General features: G+C 45.3%; 1 protein-coding gene across 5 annotated transcripts in view; it reads right to left on the bottom strand.

Moving 5' to 3' along the window:
- Positions 1 to 1,231: 1,231 nt before the first annotated feature.
- Specc1 (sperm antigen with calponin homology and coiled-coil domains 1) overlaps positions 1,232 to 19,241 on the bottom strand; it is a 266,251-nt gene continuing 248,241 nt past the window's right edge. For 3 of the 5 annotated variants that reach the window (XM_011249106.3, XM_006533656.3, XM_030246108.1), the window contains 3 exons: positions 18,745 to 18,861; positions 12,542 to 12,601; positions 1,240 to 4,960 (listed from right to left, as the gene is read on the bottom strand). In XM_011249106.3, coding sequence (XP_011247408.1) covers positions 4,871 to 4,960; positions 12,542 to 12,601; positions 18,745 to 18,861 — 267 coding nt within the window. In that variant the 3' untranslated portion in view covers positions 1,240 to 4,870. Of the gene's footprint in view, positions 4,961 to 12,541; positions 12,602 to 18,744; positions 18,862 to 19,241 lie in introns of all 5 variants that reach the window. The other 2 variants (NM_001281818.1, NM_001029936.3) reach the window with 1 other exon arrangement.

Below are 19,241 nucleotides of genomic sequence, written 5' to 3'. Positions count from 1 at the left end.
ATGGCTTGAATGTATCTCCCCAAAGTTCATGTGCTAGAAGCTTAATGGTTTTTTGGCGGTAACTGGGTATGAGTCATGAGGGCCGGGCTCCCCGTGGTATCATTGGTTTCACAAGGGAAGGCCAAGGGCCAGCATGCTTCCTCTGTTTCCTCATGGCCTCTGCTAAGTCATGCTGTGGCAAGAATACCTTTCCAGACACCAGTGCTGGGCTCTTGGAGGGTCCATACTTCAGAGCTGATGGTAAGCAAACCTCTATTTTTTATAAAGTACGCGGTTTGTAGGATTGTATGTGTTGTGACAACAGAAACCACCCGAGATAGCTGTACGGGAAATCTGGGGTCAGAAAGGAAGATGCCCTGGGGTTCAGTGCTACCAGGTGGCCACTTCAAAACCAGTTTACCCTTCCTGTAAATTGCATGTGCAAAGGTGGCCCACTCATGGAATGCCTACGGATGGTACTTACATCATTCATGTAGAGAGCCAGGTTCATAGGATAGAACCTGTGTGATAAGCTTCCAAAGCCAGCTGCTATGGAGATAATTCCCAAGTGGGGAGACACTGGGCAGCTGTGAAAGGCCTACTATGCACGTGCATGAGCCAGCAGGGATGCACACGTGTACACAGCCCAAGGCAACTGGCACTTAGGATGCACAGGACAATCAGATGTGAAGCAAACAAGACTGGGTATCTCTTGGCACAACTTTTCCTGTCCCTTTAGACTGAGAGGGAAGTGGTAGCCCTGAGGCTGGCCCAATGTTTGTTAAGTCGTATCAGCGACTGTTACCCTGAGCAGTTGTGGAGGTCCTCAGGAAAAGGCCAGGCTGTGGGGCTCACTTGAAAGGAAATAGGAATGAAGATTCTAGGGTGGCCTTCCTCATCTGTGGCTTCCAGGTGCCACTGGCATCTCTACTAATTATATTTTTTTATTTACTTGCCTCTTTAAGCTTGTCATAACTTTCTACAACACTGTGTGTGTTTTCTGGGGTCCAGGCAGCCCACTTCCCATCTTAAGCACATTTGCACAGCTTGGTAGCATCCTGGTGCTGGAATTCATCTGACAGCTTATATCCACAGCAAGACAGCTGCAGATGGGAAGGGCAGAGGCACGACCTGTAGAAGAGCTGCAGGGGAGGCTGGGAAGGGACCGGGAGCATGCAGGGCGATGCTGGCTGTCAGCAGACTCAAAGCAAGTTTGGTGCTTTGAAAAAAATTCGGATAAATGTCACCAGGTGAAAGAACTGAGGCAGAAACAAAATATATTTATTAGAAATATTACACAGCGGCACACCTTACACTTCCATTATGAGCTCTGTTCACCTCGAATAGTATGTCACACTTGGGCAGTGCTTGGTGCTATCTAGTGTGCTCTTGACAGAAAGGAGGCCACAATGTATCAAGTGCATTCAACTAATGTAGTGATAGTCAGTGAGCTACTCAGGGTGTCCCAGAACTCCAACCTCAATCAGAGGGCTAGATGTCCAGGGCCGTAAGTGGGTGCTGGGAACACTTCTCTTCAGATGGCTGGTGGTTCCCGCTTTCATTTGTGTTGGTAGTGGTGCATCTCTAACTGGGATACTTAGAAACTGCTAGATTTGGTGAGTGGGTTTGTCTCTAAGGGTCTCAGTTCTCCATTTCTACTGGCCAGTGAGACTGGCATGTGTCTGGTGCTCGTGGGAGATGGGAAGAGAATACTCCAGATAGTCATTACTGCTAGAAGGCCGATTGCTTTGGGACAGCCCCACTCCCTCTCAGGGTCTCTTTTGCCAGACTAGTACCAAATCCCCAGGCTCAGCTGACTCTCCTGCTTCCATCTCCAGAATAGCTGAAGTCATAGGCAGGGGCACCGTGCTTGGCAGGACATGGCTTTCTCTCTCCCAGCCATGGCTTGAATTCTGGATGCCCTACAAAAGCTGAGGAGCAACTGGATGAAGAATGAGAACTAAGGACAAACTCGGATGCTAAAGTGAGAAGGGACTGAGGAGAGGGCCGTTCCTCGGACCCTGTCCCTGTCGGTGTGGCCTCAGCACTGTCACCTGTCATCAGCTCAGACACCACTCAGCACAGAAAACCACGGGCTTCCCCACATGGTTTAACTTCTCAAGGTCTTGCATTCTGCAGGTCTCTCTTGTGCTTAGCTGAGGGCAGAGGGGAAACACACGGCCATGGAGGCTTTTGACAACCTCCAAATGATAGTTAGTAAAGAAGCACAAGACAAACAAAACCACAGCAAAACCACAAAGTACCAAAGCCGGGCATGGTGTCTAATCTCAGCACCTGGGAGGCAGAGGCAGGAAGATCAGGCATTCAAGACCAGCCATGAGATTCTGTTTCATAAAATCCCCAACGCAAAGCAAACAAATAAACAAACAAACCCACCCCCAAACACCCCAATAAAACCGGAGAAAATGTAAGGCACCGGCTGTGCTGGTATTCTTAGCTGGTCAGTTTTCCATATTCCCTTTTGTACCCTGGAGCTCTTCCCAGACCCTGAACCTCCACATGCAGCAGTGTGGTACCATGTCAGAGCGCCAGAGCAGAGTGCTATCTGCCTGCCCTCTGCCTCACCCCCATCACCAGCAGTACCTGTTTCTACTGGGAATGATCTCATTTCTCTTCTACATCCCTGGCAAGAAGTGTAGTAATCAGGAGAAAGTCAAAGGAAAATAAAGACAAGAACATGTGGCTGGCCAGTCTTAGGCAAACTGGATTCCAATCACAGGGAGGCTGGGCCCCAAAGTGCCTACACTTACAAGGAACTGTAAGGTGTTCAGTGACTGGCATGGAGCCTGCTCTGCTGAGAGCTCCTAAATGTCTAGACAGCACCCTGACAAGAGCCAGAGACAGACTGAACTACAAGCCTTAACTGTGGCCTCCCCTACATAGCTGGAGATCACCCGTGGGGAACCAGGACCTAGATGTGTGGGACAGCACTTCCCTCTCCCCGCTGGGCAGAGCAGAAGTCCAGAGACAGTGAGGGCTGTCCTCAATGACATCAACACAGCCAGTGCTGACGCAGCACAAGTCCTAGCTTTCTGAGCAACACATTCATCAGAAAGGAGGTTCTGAGCCCTAGACTTCCACCTGGAGATGAAGGGGCCCATTTCACAGCTGACTACTGCTCAGGAGCTCCTGTGGGGAGCACAGGGGGCTGCGGGGGCGGGGGAGTGTCTTGCCCCTCTGCATGGCTGTCCACCAGTTCTGGAGAACTGTGAGAATCTGCAGACTCCATCTTTGCTAGGTTCCAGTTATTCTGACTCACCTGATTGGAGGGTCAGGCATGCAGTTGCTAGGAGTCCCAGGGGAACTGGATGGAGCCACAGCCAAGAACTACAGATAGAGCCTGAAGGTGGAGCCTGTGGCCCCAAGAGGCTACAACAGTTTGAGAATCAGCGCTGCTGCACCCAGCTGCCACCCATCAGAGGGATGGACTGGAGGGAGGGACAGAACTCAGGTCCTCCAAGGATACAGACCGGGCCAGCAGGGTGGCTCAGATAAGCAGGCAGAGATTCACTAGAACTATGGTGGTTATTCTCAGGGGTTGCTGTGGACATGGTCCTTTCTCAAAGGACCAGCACAGGGCTATTTGGCACTTAGAACAATAATGGGTGTTTGTGCACACCCAACTGTCTGAGAAAGGGGCATCCTCATTTGCTATGAAGTGCACATTTATTTGACGGAGAAAAGTAGCAAGGAGCTCCTAGACTCTAGAGCCAATGAGCCCGAGTACTCAGGGGTGGGGGTGGGAGGGGGGAGGGGGGAGGGGAAGAAGGGGCGCTGTTTCTCAGAGAAGCAGCAGGATATCAGGGGAAAGTGTGACTGTTCTCATAGCTTTTATCATTAGGCAAATGTAAAAGGTCCAACAAGTGCTAAGAACCAACTCTGTCTGGAACTAAAACGCAGTTTCTATTTCTGCCTTCCCACCCTGTTGGACTGTTCAAATGTGCAAGGAGCTCACCAGCACAGGCTGCTTCACACGCGTCAGGGACTTCTGTTGAGTCCCACATATTAGGCAGATGTGTGTGTGAATGGGACTGTAAATAAATAGCAGGGCAGAAGGTGATGTGGACAACGGTCATGGTTCCATTAGCCAAGACACCAGACCTGTACTCAGGCTGTGTGGTTCATGTGCACGCCAGCTGGCCTCCCGTGGACCATCAGCAAGGCACCAAAGGCTCCTTTGCACACTCGAGGAATCAAATGGGGACAGTGAGACCTATGCAGTGTAATTAAGTCCTCAGTTACACAGAGCTGAGCAAACTATTTCCCTAGTCAGTGTGCTGCTAGGTGGCTAAGAGGCAAAAGCTGCGTTTGTTTTTCTGTTCTGTGGGGTGCTGCTTTATTTTGGGGCAGGTAGTTGCTAAGGACAGAGTTTTGACTGAAGCAAGGCCAGAGCAGTGTTAGTGAAGGGGGGAAGGAGAAGAGACATGGAGAGTGAAGGGCTGGTGTCAGCACGTAGAGCACGTGTGGGCTGCACAAGGGACTGGCAACACTGGAATCTCACAGAAGAGGGCCTGGGATTGGGGACCCAGCATGTGAGGAGTGGGCTGCCTCTCTAGAAACTTCCCATTGTGGAATCTCACAGAAGAGGGCCTGGGTTTGGGGACCCAGCGTGTGAGGAGTGGGGCTGCCTCTCTAGAAACTCCCCACTGGGAGCAAGGGTTGCTGAACATAGGCTCCAGGCATGTTGCCTCTGGTCCGCATGGTGGGGCATGGAAGAGGCAGCTCTGCCTCTCGATGGAGTGCTGGCCCACTTGGCTTGAGCTTTCCTTGGAAATCCAGGTGGTGAGGTGGTGGGCATAGCAGGTGTGATGGACGGTGAGCAGGCGCGTCCAGGACTAACTTGAGGTCAAGCAGCAGCCAGTGGGTCTGTTTATGTCTCAAAGTACTTGTAGATCTGGGCCACATACTGCATCACGCTCTGCCAGTCAGGCCGGTCCGTGTACAGCATCTCACTGAGCTCCTGCGAGGGAAAGGAAGTCAGCAAAGGGATGTCTCAAACCTCTTTTTACAAAAGGGACTCTGATACAGGTCAGGGTTGGTACGGACCAGAAACCCTCTACCACCAGGAGTCAAGGTACAGGCACACACAGGCCATGCTAAAGTGCTAAGTTAGGCTCTTCAGCAGCTTGCCTGGTCGGTGTGTCCCTTCCAAAGACCAAAGACATAATTCCTAATTTTTTCATCTTTAAACACCATTATAATTCTTTATAGTCACCCAGACTTTTACTCTAGAAAATCGTTGAAGCAGATGGTGGTGGAACACACCTTTAATCCCAACACTTTAGTTCCAGGGAGGCAGAGGCAGGGGGAGTACCAAGCTAGTCTGATCTACACAGAGAGTTCCAGGACAGCCAGGGCTACACAAAGAAACTCTGTGTTAAAAACTAAAACCCAAAACAACCAAAACCCAAACCAACAAAACAAAACAGATGAAGAAGGAGGAGGAGGAGAAGGAGGTGGAGGGAGAAGAAGGAAGGAGGAGGGAGGAGGAAGAAGAGGAAGAGGAAGAAGAGGAGGAGGAAGAGGAGGAGGAGGAGGAGGAGGAGGAAGCAGCAGTGGTGCATATGAATGTAGGTCCAGTTTTCTAGGCTCCCACAGTGGACATGTCCTCACTATTCCGTGCCTTTCCAATGGACATTCTCCCACACTGCTGTACTTGAGTGAGTGTGCACTTCTGTAGTTTCCCTTTGCTTCCAGAGTTGCACTTTACATGGGTAGTGTTATCTCTTTCAGTCAAGTTACTTCCTGGAGCGATTGTCAGATGCCTTGAGTCAATTTCAACCAGGTGCCTTACTAATGTTATTACTATTTAATACCTGACTCTCACATTTCTTTCCTTCTTTCCTTCTTTCCTTCTTTCCTTCTTTCCTTCTTTCCTTCTTTCTTTCTTTCCTTCTTTCTTTCTTTCTTTCTTTCTTTCTTTCTTTCTTTCTTTCTTTCTTTCTTTCTTTCTTTCCTTCCTCCCTCCCTCCCTCCCTCCCTCCCTCCCTCCCTCCCTCCCTCCCTCCCTTCCTTTCTCTCTTTCTGCTAGTTCAGTAATTGGGGAGGGGGAAGCTAGTTATCTAATTTTATTAATTTACTCCTTTTGGGGGCTCATTCTTCAAGTTCACTGAACAAGCATGTACGAGGCCAGGCCAAAGCGTGATGAGACAGGCGAGAAGGCTGGGTGCCGGGGTGGCCACTCTGCCAGGCTCTCAGCCCATGTTTAATTATTAACTGTGGACTAGATGTGTAGTCTTTTGTGTGTGTAACACAACATAAGCCAGAAACAGAGACAATGGGGAAAGAGGCTGAGCTGAGCACATCTGCTCCGGGCCGTGACACACAGCTGTCCATCAGCCACTGACTCAACATCTGAGCATTTCCCTCCTGCTCTGCTCTTTAGTCACACTGAAACCATCAGCATGTCACCATCTATGGGGAAGGGTACAAAGGGAACAAGTGGGGCCTTCTACACAGTTCTGCCCAGAACAGTTTTTAGAACTAGAAAAATGAAGTCTTGAAGCAGGAGTTGCTAATGACAGCATGGACACAGGCTAGAAACTGTGCTGACTGCAGGCAGAGGAGCTCTGACTACGCCTACAAACTCGAGAGAGACAGCAAGCTTTCCTGTGTAGACAAGCAGTGTTTCTCAACCTTCCTGATGCTGTGACCCTTCAATACCCTTCATGTTGTGGTGACCCCCAACCATAAAATGATGGTGACCCCCAACCATAAACTTATTTTATTGCTACTTCATAAATGTGATTCTGCTAATTTAAAGAATTGTAAGTATTTTTGGAGATAGAGGTTTGCCAAAGGAGTCATGACCCCTAAATTGTGAACCTCTGCTGTAAAGGAAAGTGTCTTCAGTTTCAGAAAACTTCACAGTACAGTTACTAGTCACAGTTTCACTAAGAACATTTCATACCAGCAATTACTGAATCAAAAATATTTTGATAGATTATTAACATTATATCTGAAAACCTCTAAAGAAGTGTTTTGTACAATTCAAGAAGAGGAAGGTAGGTTGTCTTAGTAATAATTGCAATATTTGCTTAAATTAATGTAATGGTAAACTCAGGTCCATATAATTTTACCAAACATACGTGGAAGAACTAATACCATTTTTTTTTTTAGTCTCAAAGAACAGAAGATGAGGAAATATTTCTCAACTCATCTTGAGAAGTCAGATTAACCTACTATCAGACACTGCAAAAACAAACAAAGAAAAACAAACAAACAAGCAAACAAAAAACACCTGAAAATCAGTTTCTCAGATAAATAGACATAAAACTACTGGTAAATTGAAAAAAATTAGTAAACCGAATTCATTCATCTATAAAGTAGAATATATCATAATTCAGTGAGGCTTTGCAAAGTATCACTGGTTTGATGCTTTTAAGTCAATGTAATTCATCATAGTAACACTGAGAAAAAACCATGACCAACAAGCTTCAGAATACATTCATGGTAAAAAGATTCACAATATAGGGTATGTACCCCAAACACAACAGCTAGCATCATATGTAACTGGGTAAGACAATGCTCTTCCCTCAAATCAAGAATAAGACAAAGATGGACTCTCTTATTTGTCATGCATAATACAGTCATTGAAAATTTAGCTAATATAATAAGGCATGAAAAAGAAATAAAAAGGCATGCAGACTACAAAGGAAATGATAAAGCCAGCTTTGCAGATGTCTGGACTGTAGAAACTGAAAAACAACTCTACACCCAAGGTTGACAAGAGTCCATGACACTGTCCCACAGACCTCAGTTACCTTCCTTCGTGCCAGAAAGGAAAAACTGGGATTTTTTTTTTTTTTTTTTTTGGTTTTTCGAGACAGGGTTTCTCTGTGTAGCCTGGGCTGTCCTGGAGCTCACTTTGTAGACCAGGCTGGCCTCGAACTCAGAAATCCACCTGCCTCTGCCTCCCAAGTGCTGGGATTAAAGGCGTGCACCACCACGTCCGGCTCTTCAATTTGTAGTTTTAAAGCTCAAATCTAACATTATATACACACATTCTAGCTGCAGAACGTGATAAAACATTGTAGAGACCAAATATCTCAATGAGTGGACATGAATTATGTGTTTATGAGTTAAATGATAACATTGTAAGATTATTAATTATTCCCAGTTTGATATATACATATAATATAATTCCAATAAAAATCCCAGTAAATCTTAATTTTGGGTAGATATTAACTAATGTTCTAAAATTTATAAATATAAAAAAATATCAAACAGTCTAGAAGAACAACAAAGTGGGGATATTTCAGCTCTGGGTAGGATTACAGTGTTCTCCTCATACCTGGGACTGGACTGAATGGTCATACATAAAACAAACACACAAACAAGCAAATTAGTGCATACGTCACAGCTCACATAAAAACCAATCAGGGACCACAAGGAAGACTTTTGAAAGCTCTAGAAGAAAATACAAGAGCAAATATGAGTTTGTGACCTGGGTTGGGTGATGATCTTTTAACTACATCAAAGCTTGACCATGAAAGAAAACAACTGATAAACTGGGTCAGAATTAAAAAACCTTACTCTCAGAAAGATTTGTTAAAAGAATGAAAAGAAACTCTCAGACTGAGAGGTAATATCTGAAAATCAAGTCTAATAAGGACTTGTATCCAGCAAAACACACACACACACACACACACACACACACACACACACACACCTTTTAAAATTCAACAATAAGACAACAATCAGATTTAGAAAGAAACAAAGACACCAGACCTAGGAAGATGACTGGCCAGCAACAAAGAGAACTGCCCAGCATAGTGTTCCAACAGAGAAACTCACGTTAAAACAACAGAGAGGGCTGTGGTCATGCAGTCCTGATCTCAGCACTCTGGAGAGTTAGGCAGGAGGTTCAGGAGTTCAAGGACAGCCTTGGCTATGCAGTGAACTCCTTCTTAAAGACTCATTCCCACAACAAAGCAAAACACTCAAAGGAGACAGGTGCCATAAGAACAGAGATCTAAACATGACAATTGCCACAGGCAGGGGACAAAGCACTCTAACACAAAATAAAATGGTCGTGTCATTTATGAGTAATTGGTATGATCTATTAGAAGATATTCACTCTCTCTCTCTCTCTCTCTCTCTCTCTCTCTCTCTCTCTCTCTGTGTGTGTGTGTGTGTGTGTGTGTGTGTGTGTGTGTGTGTGTTTACATGTGCATCTCATGCCATACCTGCGGAGGGCAGAGAACAACTTGTTCCTTCTATCATGTGGATTCCAGTGATTGAACTGAGGTCATCAGGCTTGGTGGCAAGTACCTTTACTCCTGAGCCGTCTTTCTGGCTCACGGGGCAGTTCCTGACAAGAGGAAGATACTGGAGGTACTTTTGTTGTTGTTGTATTGTATATTATGGGTGTTCTGTCTGCATCTGTGTCTGCTACCACACATGTGAATGGAAGCATTTTTTGAACAGGAAATAAAAAGGAGCTCCAGGTAGAATTAAATTTAGAAGATATTTTCTTCCCCTGCTTAATGCTTTTTGCTAAAGGCATTGGTTAGTCGGTCCCTCAAGAGAAGAGGCGACTTCAGTGGTATTCCTGCACCTGTGTGCTAGACACTTATACCGGTATGTTAACTCTGAAGCAAAGATATGCTTCTCCCATGTGGTTTGGTGTCAATAATTTAGGGATGGATTATCATGGCTTAAGGACCTAATTAGTGGGCTACAGCAGACAGAATAAAATGGAACACAAAAATTCCCCAGCCAGAATGAAAATGAATTTGACTTTGAAAATACTGGTTAAGAACCTTAGTACCTTGGTGGTAATGAACTTAATCAAGAACATTAGAAATATATCACAGGGGCTGGAGGGATGGATCAGTGGTCAAGAGCACTGGCTGCTCTTCCAGAGGATCTCAGTTACGTTCCCAACACCCACAGGGCACCTGGCATGTATGTGGTATACACACACACATGCAGGCAAAATATTCATATACATAAAATAAAAATAAATGAATCTTTAAAAAAATCCACCAGAAATGTGTCATATTTTATTCATCTGCTCAGACATACTGGCTACTGACAGTCTATGGCCTAGCACTGTTCTCAGGGCCTTCAGTAATAAAAAGAGAAGGTACCTTTGCATCCAGGCTCACAGAAGCATTTTCTCTCAGAGCCAAACTATAGTGGTACCCTAGTGTCCAGTAACGGATGAAGGGATGAGCAGCATGTGGCAGAACTGTGATTTACCTTAAGAGGGAGGAGCTTCTAAAGATGAGTTTTGAGGACCTTATACTATGTCACATAAGCCAAACGTGAGACAGAAATGGTACAGTAAATATACCTACACAGGGTATCTAAAATAGGTGATTTCTCAGAGTCTAAGAAAAGAACAGTGGCCACCAGGCTGAGGGATTAATGTTTAACAGACTCAGAGTTTCGATTTTGCAAGATAAGAATTCTACAGGGGGAGGGTGGCAAGGATTGCACCACAAAGTGAAGGTGCTTCATACCACTTAAAGTAATTAAGACGGTAAAACTTATAAAAAGCAACTGACATCACTTACCGGACTCACGGATGTTTAGAAAGACCAAGGGGAAGGCTCTTGGAGTTCTTGCTTTGGGGAGTTTTGTCTTGGGCAGTGACTATCCTGCACATGCCCTGAGAGAGCAGCGTGTCCTGGACTAAATGACTAAGGCCACAGTGAACCCTCACCAAGCCACAGTCTGTCAGTCCTGGAGGACACAGCACGGTGGCTCTGCAGTAATGACAGTGGTGCCAAGAGCGTCTGCCCATTTGTTCTGTAGGACTGCGATGTGCACTTAAGGCGTCCGTGTCATGGTAGTTGAGCAGGAACCCGTTCTAAAGCTTGGTGCACACTACAGAGCTTCACTCTGAAGGGATCTTGCTTATCTGTTTTACCTAAGACTTATTTTTATTATTTTTAATTAGGTGTACTTATGTGTTTGAGTGTGGGCTTCTGAACAGTGGTGCAGTGACTGCCGAGGCCAAAACGGGCAGGTGTCAGATCAGATTCCTTGGAACTGAAGTTATGGGCAGTTGTGCGCTGTCCAACATGGTTGCTGGGAACCAAATTCTGGTCCACTGCAACAGTAGAACCCTCAAGTGCTGAGCCCCCTCTTCAGCTGGCTTCTATTTCTTAAATAGTGTTCTACTTTTTGAGGAAGGTTTAGAGAAAATACTTATATCTAACATTTGAAGAATAGTGTTATTTCTACAACACTGTCCGTTGTTCATCAGATTCACACCGGTCATCAGCACCCACAGGACTGCTTGGTCCACAGCCCCTTTCCCTTCTCATTCCCTGACTCCTCCCACCCCTGGGAGCTGTGCACTTGTAACTCACTGCTATTCCAGCCTTCGTTTTCCTGATTGGCTCCCTCCACCCCTGCTTGTAGGTACTTTAAAACAACATCAAAGAACTTGGGCCAATCAAGGTGTGGTACATGCCTCAAGACACAGCACTTGGGAAGTAGAGGCAAGAGGGTCAGAAATTCAAGGTCATTCTACACAGTGATACCCAAGCCAGCCCTGCTACACACACATGCACAATGCACTGGCTTATACTTGGCTGTTTTGTTGTTGTTGTTGTTGTTTGTTTTTTAGTTTTTCCGAGACAAGGTTTCTTGCTTTGGAGACCAGACTGGCCTTGGTCTACAGAGATTCACCTGCCTCTGCCTCCTGACTGCTGGTATTAATGGTGTGCATGACAACTGCCTGGTATATCTGTCATTTCTAAATTACACCCAATCAAAATAGTGGCAATCATAATTAACAACCTTTGGCCAAGTTCTGTTGAAAGATTATATAAGAAGTTTCAATTTAGTTTCAAGAATAGAAAGGTGATTAGCAGTTGCGGAAATCAGATTTTTGCTGTTGTTGTACATACGAAGCCCAAAGGTTGATTCTAGATTGGTTACCACTCAGTACTGTTTCTTAAGCCCACAGGGTTTCATGTGGTCTAGGCTGGCCTCCGACTCACTGAGTTTGTTGGCTTCCCCATTGTAGAAAGTAAACGGACATTAAATAATGACAAGTTCTCTACTGTTTTCCCATCCTTTATTGTCTACTTGATCTTTTGGGTAGTCTCCTGCTCACGTCCCATCCACCAGCTTCTCTTGCTGTGTCTAACTAGTTTAGCAACGCATCTGTGTGCTTCTCACTCCAAATGCTCATTTCTAGTATCTTTGTAACCTTCCTGGTGGCACTCAGGGTGCCACCAGGGTGGCTCACAGTCAGCGGTAATTCTAGTTTTAGGTGATACCATATCCTTTTTTGGCCTACAAGGTCACCTGGCACATATGGAGTGCACACATACACATTCAGGCAAAACACCCACAAACACAAAGTAATAATAATAATGATAATAATAATAATACAACAAACAAAGATACAAACAAAAACCCTGAGTCTAACTTGCATTCAGACCCACTGGATAACTTTATACTAGGGATCGTGAGTAACAGATCAGCAAGTGGATCTGAGCATCGTGTTCAGTGGGCAGCAGGAGGTTTTCTCATGGAGAGGAAGGAACATAAAAAGGATCCACAGGAGGACACTTACCAGGCTGGGGTTGATGCCTACACTCTGCGCGGCTTCAAATGCCAACAGGAGATTCCTTTTCTGTATTAAGGAAGACAATGAGAATGGCTGAGAGAAGGGACTGCAGGTGACACGCTACAGAGTACTCACTGCACAAAACAAGTAGCCCCAAGCCAACCATGCAGACCCGCTCTGCCTCAGGAAGGAAAGGCTAACATGTTACAGCTACCACTGGGAAAATGACATTGGCTGACACATGACTAGAGACAAACTTTTTGTTGCTTTGTGGCTTTTCGAGCTTTGTAACATTCACCACATTCTGCTGCATTTTGTTTTTTCCCACAGGGCTATGTCACAAATGATAATCAAGCTGGGTGCGGCATCGATGCACTTCCAGCTTAGGCAGGAGGATTGCCTAGGGCTACATAGTGAGACCTGATCTTAATAAAATTATGAAAGCCATACCTGAAGGTAGTTAAATACAGCCAAATAAAAAACTGTTCCCTCCCTCAATCTGAGTCCTCCAGAGAAGCGCTTTCTAGTCTGTCTTTATCTTCTATAGTGATCTCTTGCTGACTGTAATCTTACACCACTATTTATTTTGAAATTTTTACTTAGGTGTGTGTGTGCACCATGGCTGGCCTATGATGGTCAGAGGGCAACTTGTTGAGATTTGGTTCCAATCCTTCTTCTGCCGTTTGCTTTCCCCCTATAGGTTCTGCTGGCTCCAGACTTCTCTTACTGGAGAACTGTCCCTTAGCATCTGGTTTCTTACTCATTTTGGGTTTGTGTGAAGTTTCTAACACCCTCCTCGAAGCCCGTTGCTCCGGTCCTCACACAGAGGGTCTGCCTCACGTTTGATACAGGTGTCCTTGGACTACTGCTCACTTCCTACTTGTCAAATTCTGAAGCTCTTAGTCACTATTATTATCCAACGAAATCTTTGTACCCCGAGGACCTCCCAGAACCTCTCAAGGAGAAACATGTTCCAGATGCATCCATACAGAAAAATCATTTTTTACCATCATGCTTGGTTAATAGTGGTGGTACCGAGAATTCTAGGCTGAAAATAATTCTCTTGTAAACTCGAGCAGCTGTCTCCTGCTTTGTTTTCAGACTCTTCCTGGCCTTCTCTGACATCTCTGTACATATAATCTCAATTACTTGTCGTGCAGTCCCACCTCAATAATTCATAGTAAAGCCATTAAGTTTTAGAAATTTAACTAGATATTTTAAGTATAATTGAGAAGTATGTTCACGCATAATTTTGCAATTTGATATATTTAGGTTTTTTCTTCTTCCCTAGCTCTAGGGATTGAACCCAGGTGTTGTGTATGCTAGGTAAGCACTTTTCCAGTCACATTCAAAGTTTATATATAAGCTAGGTGTGCATTTGTGCCCACAGCTCTTTAAGCAGCTAAGGGAATAAGATCACTGGAATCCACGAGTTCCAGGTCACTTACACATAACTTTCTGTGTTTCCATTTTCCCATGGTCTTCACTGTGCCCTGTCTAAACATTAGGCTCTGGGCCAAAAGGTGCCTTGACACTGAAGTCAGTGCTGCTGTATAAACTTCATCAGAGGAAAAGCAGACTCGTCTGTGCTTTTTCCTAGCCCGGGGGAAGCTGCTGCTCAGTGGTGAGACTGCCCAGTCCACCGGCCTTTGTCCTTGACACCCAGGGAGACTAATGGGCAATGACTGGCAAATGCACCCTTATTTCTGAGACACTGCTCTGCTCTGCTGAGCAGACCCAGTAATGGGTCCTTCCAGCCCATGCTAGAAGAGCAATCCCTATTTTGGTGCTAATGTTTGCTTTGCTCTTACTCTAAGTCCCTTTGCTTAGGCCAGCTTTTAGGTTACATTGCTGAGGAAGCTGAGCTATGAGCAATTCTTACGGCTCATGTGATTGTAATGCCAAACTACTTCCTAAGAAGGCAGCTCCTATAATCATGTTCTTTTTCTTCCTGTGTCTTTATCTGCCAAATGTGTCAGGCTAAACATGGTATTTTATTGTTTTAATTTGTATTATTAGGTTACTAATAAGGTCTAAAGAGAAGGCATTTCTAAACCAAACATTTTAATTAGAATTCTGCTAAGATTCTAGTATGATTCAGATAAAAATATGTTTTCTAAGTAGAAACTGAGCACGGAATAAATAGTCCATCTTGGAAAATTGCCTCAAAATGCTCTGAAATGGCATTACATAGAACTTGTCAGGGGAGATTTTTGTTGTGGTGGTGGTGGTAGTCATAAAAATTATTTTTGCTTATTTTGATGTTAACAGGACACCCATGCCCAGGGGTAACTATCTTAATACCCTCTCACTGCACACTGCTGTGATGCTGTGCTGAGGCCAGAGAGCAGAAGAGTGTGTGCCCAGTGAGGCGGACGGAGGAGAGCCATTGTCCTCAGGCCATGAGCTGTGCTTCAGTGGAAGAGAGGCAATTCCTCAGTGCCTGCCCTGTGTGTGGGGTGGTGTGAGCCTGGGACCTTCCACTTCAGGGCAACCTGTTTCTATCTGATGCAGAACTTGGTTGGTCCCCAGCTTGGCTGGTAGGATCATACTGGCACAATGTCTTTCTGTAAATAAGTGGGAGAAAGGATCTGATTCACACTCATATTAGATTTCAGATGCCAACATAATCACTCTCTACTCTACAACCTGGCTCTGGGCCTCTTGGAAGAGCTTGCACAAGCCGATATCTGAAGACTATTTCCAGTGAAAGCAAAATACCTCACCCACACCTTGCACCTACTGTAATGTACACCCTGCCACTGAATATCCATTTAATACCATACAAGATATCCTTGTTTATTTAAGGCACGGGCTCATGTAGCCCAGTCTAGCCTTGACCTTATTATGTAGCTAACGATGATTCTGAACTCCTGATCTTCCTATCTTTACCTCCCAAGCGCTGGGTTTATGGGATGCACCACTGTGCCCAGTTCTTATTTTTAATTCTGAATTAATTAATTTTCTTTGGTGCTGGAGATGAAGTCCAGGCCCTCACTCACAAAGACACCCTGGGCTCTATCTACCATGGAGCCCAAAGCCTTTATCATACTATTTTTATATTTCAATTTTAGTGGATTCTTACAAACAGTCTGTTTCTCCTAGTACCCTTTTTGGTGGTTGTGGAATACCCTCATACTGAGTACATAAGACTGCAGGGCAGAGTCTGGACCATGTTCACCTATCCAGGAGGGCCTGTGGTAGCCATATTCCCTTTGAAGCCCAATATCAAACATGTCCTTTCTGCCCAGTGCTACTAATGTCTCAGGGAAATTATCCTCATCAAAAGTTCCACGCATGTTCAGTTGATGTTGTTTGTATTGATGGGCTTCTGTTGACACATGATTTTAACAACATTCCTCCGTAATGGATGAATCTGGCCTCTTGGTATATCCCACCCCTGTTTGTCATACCCTGAGCTGTAGCCATTGATTCTCCCCTTAGGGTATAGCCAGGGTGAAGCCAGATATTTCTTTGGGGAGTAGTGGTCCAGGGGTGACTGACAGAGTCCTAGATGTTGGAACTCAAGCTCAACTAGAGTTGGCAGGGAGCTGTGAAGCCAAACAGATCTGAGCGTGACACCCCTGGTGTGTGACACTGACTCTCCATCTCATAGTGGTCCTTCACCACTGACACTCTTTGATGACATCAGCAAAGATCTAGAAAAAGAAACTCAGCCAGATGTGTGGGAACCAGGGGCCCCTATCCTATAACAGTGACAAGAATGGGAATACTGATGCCAGCCTGCCCTGATGCTCCTGAGCAGCTGGCAAGGTGCCTGATGCAGGAACTTCAGGGATTCAGGGTGAGGTTTTGGTCACCAGGAAGCAATGCTCATGATACTAAGTGTGAGAGCAAACACTCACAGGCCCATTCTTTTCAGACAGATCTGAATTGATTCAAGGTCAAAGAAGCTAGGCCTGTTGACTACAGATAAACAATTCACTTCCAGGAAGACTCAGGTTTTAGGTTGTGTGGGTGTGTAGGTGCTTAAGTTTAACTTGCTGCCATTTTTGGAGGGACTGTTGATTATTTTGAAGTTTGCTATGCTCACTATTTACATAATTATTTTGTAACATCACGTCAGAGGGGAGTGGAGAATCAGTAGGGGTGGGGAGGGAATGCCACCTAGGTCACAGTCAGATGTCCTGCTGTGCCTCAGCCTCTGCAATGGCTGATGGCCTCCTTCTAGTTCCCTCTGCTGGATCATTCTCCACTCCGTGCTTCTCTTGTGCTGTGGGCAGGGCTTGAGTGTGTCCCAGAAGGTTCAAGAGCTGAAAGCTTGACCAGCAGCATATGAACTAATGGAACCTTTAGGATATGGATAATGCAGGAGACTGGGAATCTTATTCTCTGAAGAGATCAATGTAGTTCTTGTGAGACACTGATTACTTCCTGTGAGAGCAAATTATTATAAGAGCACACTTGGCCTCTGAATCTCTCTGGCTTCTGGGCTCACCCTGTGCCTCTCTTCTGCCCATGTCTCACTGCTGTAATATTTCCTATCATGAGGCCTTCATGAGAGGCCAAACAGATGTGACTGCCTCAATTTTACATTTTCAGCATTCAAAGCTTTAAATAAACTTCTTTTCTTTATAACATACAGAGTCTCAGTTATTTGCTATAATTATGAAAGTTGCTTAGGATAGTTCTCTTAGGATCAAGGGAACTGGCTGATCTTCAGTTTTACAGCTTAGTACACCATCTGTGTCTACCCTTCCAACATCATTGGACAGTGCACTGGCAGAATGCTGCTTCATCTAGGGAAGTCCCACCACAAAGCACAGATCTTCTCTAATTTCCCCCACATCCATTGTTTGTTTGTTTTTTGTTTTTTCAAAACAGAGTTTTTCTGTGTAGCCCTGGCTGTCCTGGAACTCACTTTGTAGACCAGGCTGGCCTCGAACTCAGAAATCCACCTGCCTCTGCCTCCCAACTGCTGGGACTAAAGGCGTGTGGCACCACCGCCCGGCTCCCACATCCATTCTTATAGCTCTGACTTCCAATCTGAACTTCATATTTTCTGTTTGCCTCCTAACTTAACACTTGACTATTTTAGACATCTCAGACTTAACATGATGCACTGCGTATCTTTCCTCCTAAACGTCACATGGTCGTACTCAGCCTGTTTCACAGTTTACATAGCACCCCACATGGAAATGCTTTGAAAACAATTACATTTTCCATGCTAGAAATTTAACCCAGGGTCTGCTACATGCTGGATCACTGCTTCTGCCATTCTATTGCCAGTCCTATAAGATATTATGTGATGGTTATTTGTGTGTGTGTGTGTGTGTGTGTGTGTGCACGCTCGTGTGTGGAGATCAGAGGACAACTTGTGTGAGGTGCTTCTCTCTTTCCACCCTGTGGATCCTGGTTATTAAATGGAGGTTGTCAAGTTTGGGAGCAATGCCTTTATCCACTGAGGCATCTTGTCAGCCCTCTAGGAAGGTATTTACAGAGTGAGATTAGGCAAGGCACAGTGACACACAACTTTGACCCAAGATGCAGGAGGCAGAGGTAGGCATATCTCTGTGAGTTAGAGGCCAGCCTGGTCTACATAGTTAGGTGATTCTAACATTTACAGTGATGGGCTTTTCATAAAGCTGATGACTCTCTGGAATGTGGGTGGGCCTAATCCAACCAGCTTAATAGGAAAAAGTGGAGTTCCTTTAAGAGACAAGAAGGGAATTCTGCTATCCCTCTTTCCTCCATCCTCACACTGGAAAAGACTTTACAAGATGAAGGTAACAGATGAACGAGAGGTTTCTCTAGAAATTGGGTAATAGGATCCTCTCAGCAACTACAGTTGACTAGCATTCACAGCTGGTTTTTTTTGTTTTGTTTTGTTTTTTTTTCCGAGACAGGGTTTCTCTGTGTAGCCCTGGCTGTCCTGGAACTCACTTTGTAGACCAGGCTGGCCTTGAACTCAGAAATCCTCCTGCCTCTGCCTCCCGAGTGCTGGGATTAAAGGCATGCGGCACAACACCCGGCATTCACTGCTTTTCTTGATAGCAAAGTGCATGCAATGAGAAGGGCAGCTGAGACATATTTGCTGAGAAAAGGATCCCACACTGCAGTCACATCCTGCCCCTGAGCCCTTCCTGTGTCCACCCCATCTCTATTAAGCCTCTCCTACCCACCCAGTAATGCCACAGAAGTTCTCTTGGCTCTCCTAGAGAAGTGGGGTGGCCCAGGCCATGACTTACTTTCTCCTGACTGTTCAATTCCTGGTATGGGATGTGGGCAGGCAGGTAGGTGTGCAGCAGAGCACAGAGGGCCAGCCCATCACTCCAGCTGCTGCTGAAATTGGTGATATCAATGTTCTGTGGAGAGAGTAAATGCAGTGTTAACCCACACTGTACCATCAAGGACACGAGTCAGACAATATGCTGTAGGTATCTATCTTTGGGTTTGGATGATGCAACATAATAAACTACATTTCCTTGGGGTGTTGCTTAACTTTGGTAACAGGCATGACCAGTTGTGGCCCACATCCACTCACAGGTATTTGTGTAGGGGAAGATAAGACCATGGGAATTCTTGCTTATCCCCATAGGGAGCCTTTAAGGCCTAATATAAATCTTATTTCAAATTACTCCCCAGATAAGCATTGTATATCCAGCATTTCCCAGACTTACTGGCCAAGGAAGAACAATCATCACAATCATCACCACCACCATCATCACTACTATCTCCATCATCA

Source organism: Mus musculus, chromosome 11 (genome assembly GCF_000001635.26).
Source record: "Mus musculus strain C57BL/6J chromosome 11, GRCm38.p6 C57BL/6J".
NCBI lineage: Eukaryota > Metazoa > Chordata > Mammalia > Rodentia > Muridae > Mus > Mus musculus.
Note: the sequence above shows the minus strand (reverse complement) of the source record. Positions and strands in the feature narration are given on the sequence as shown.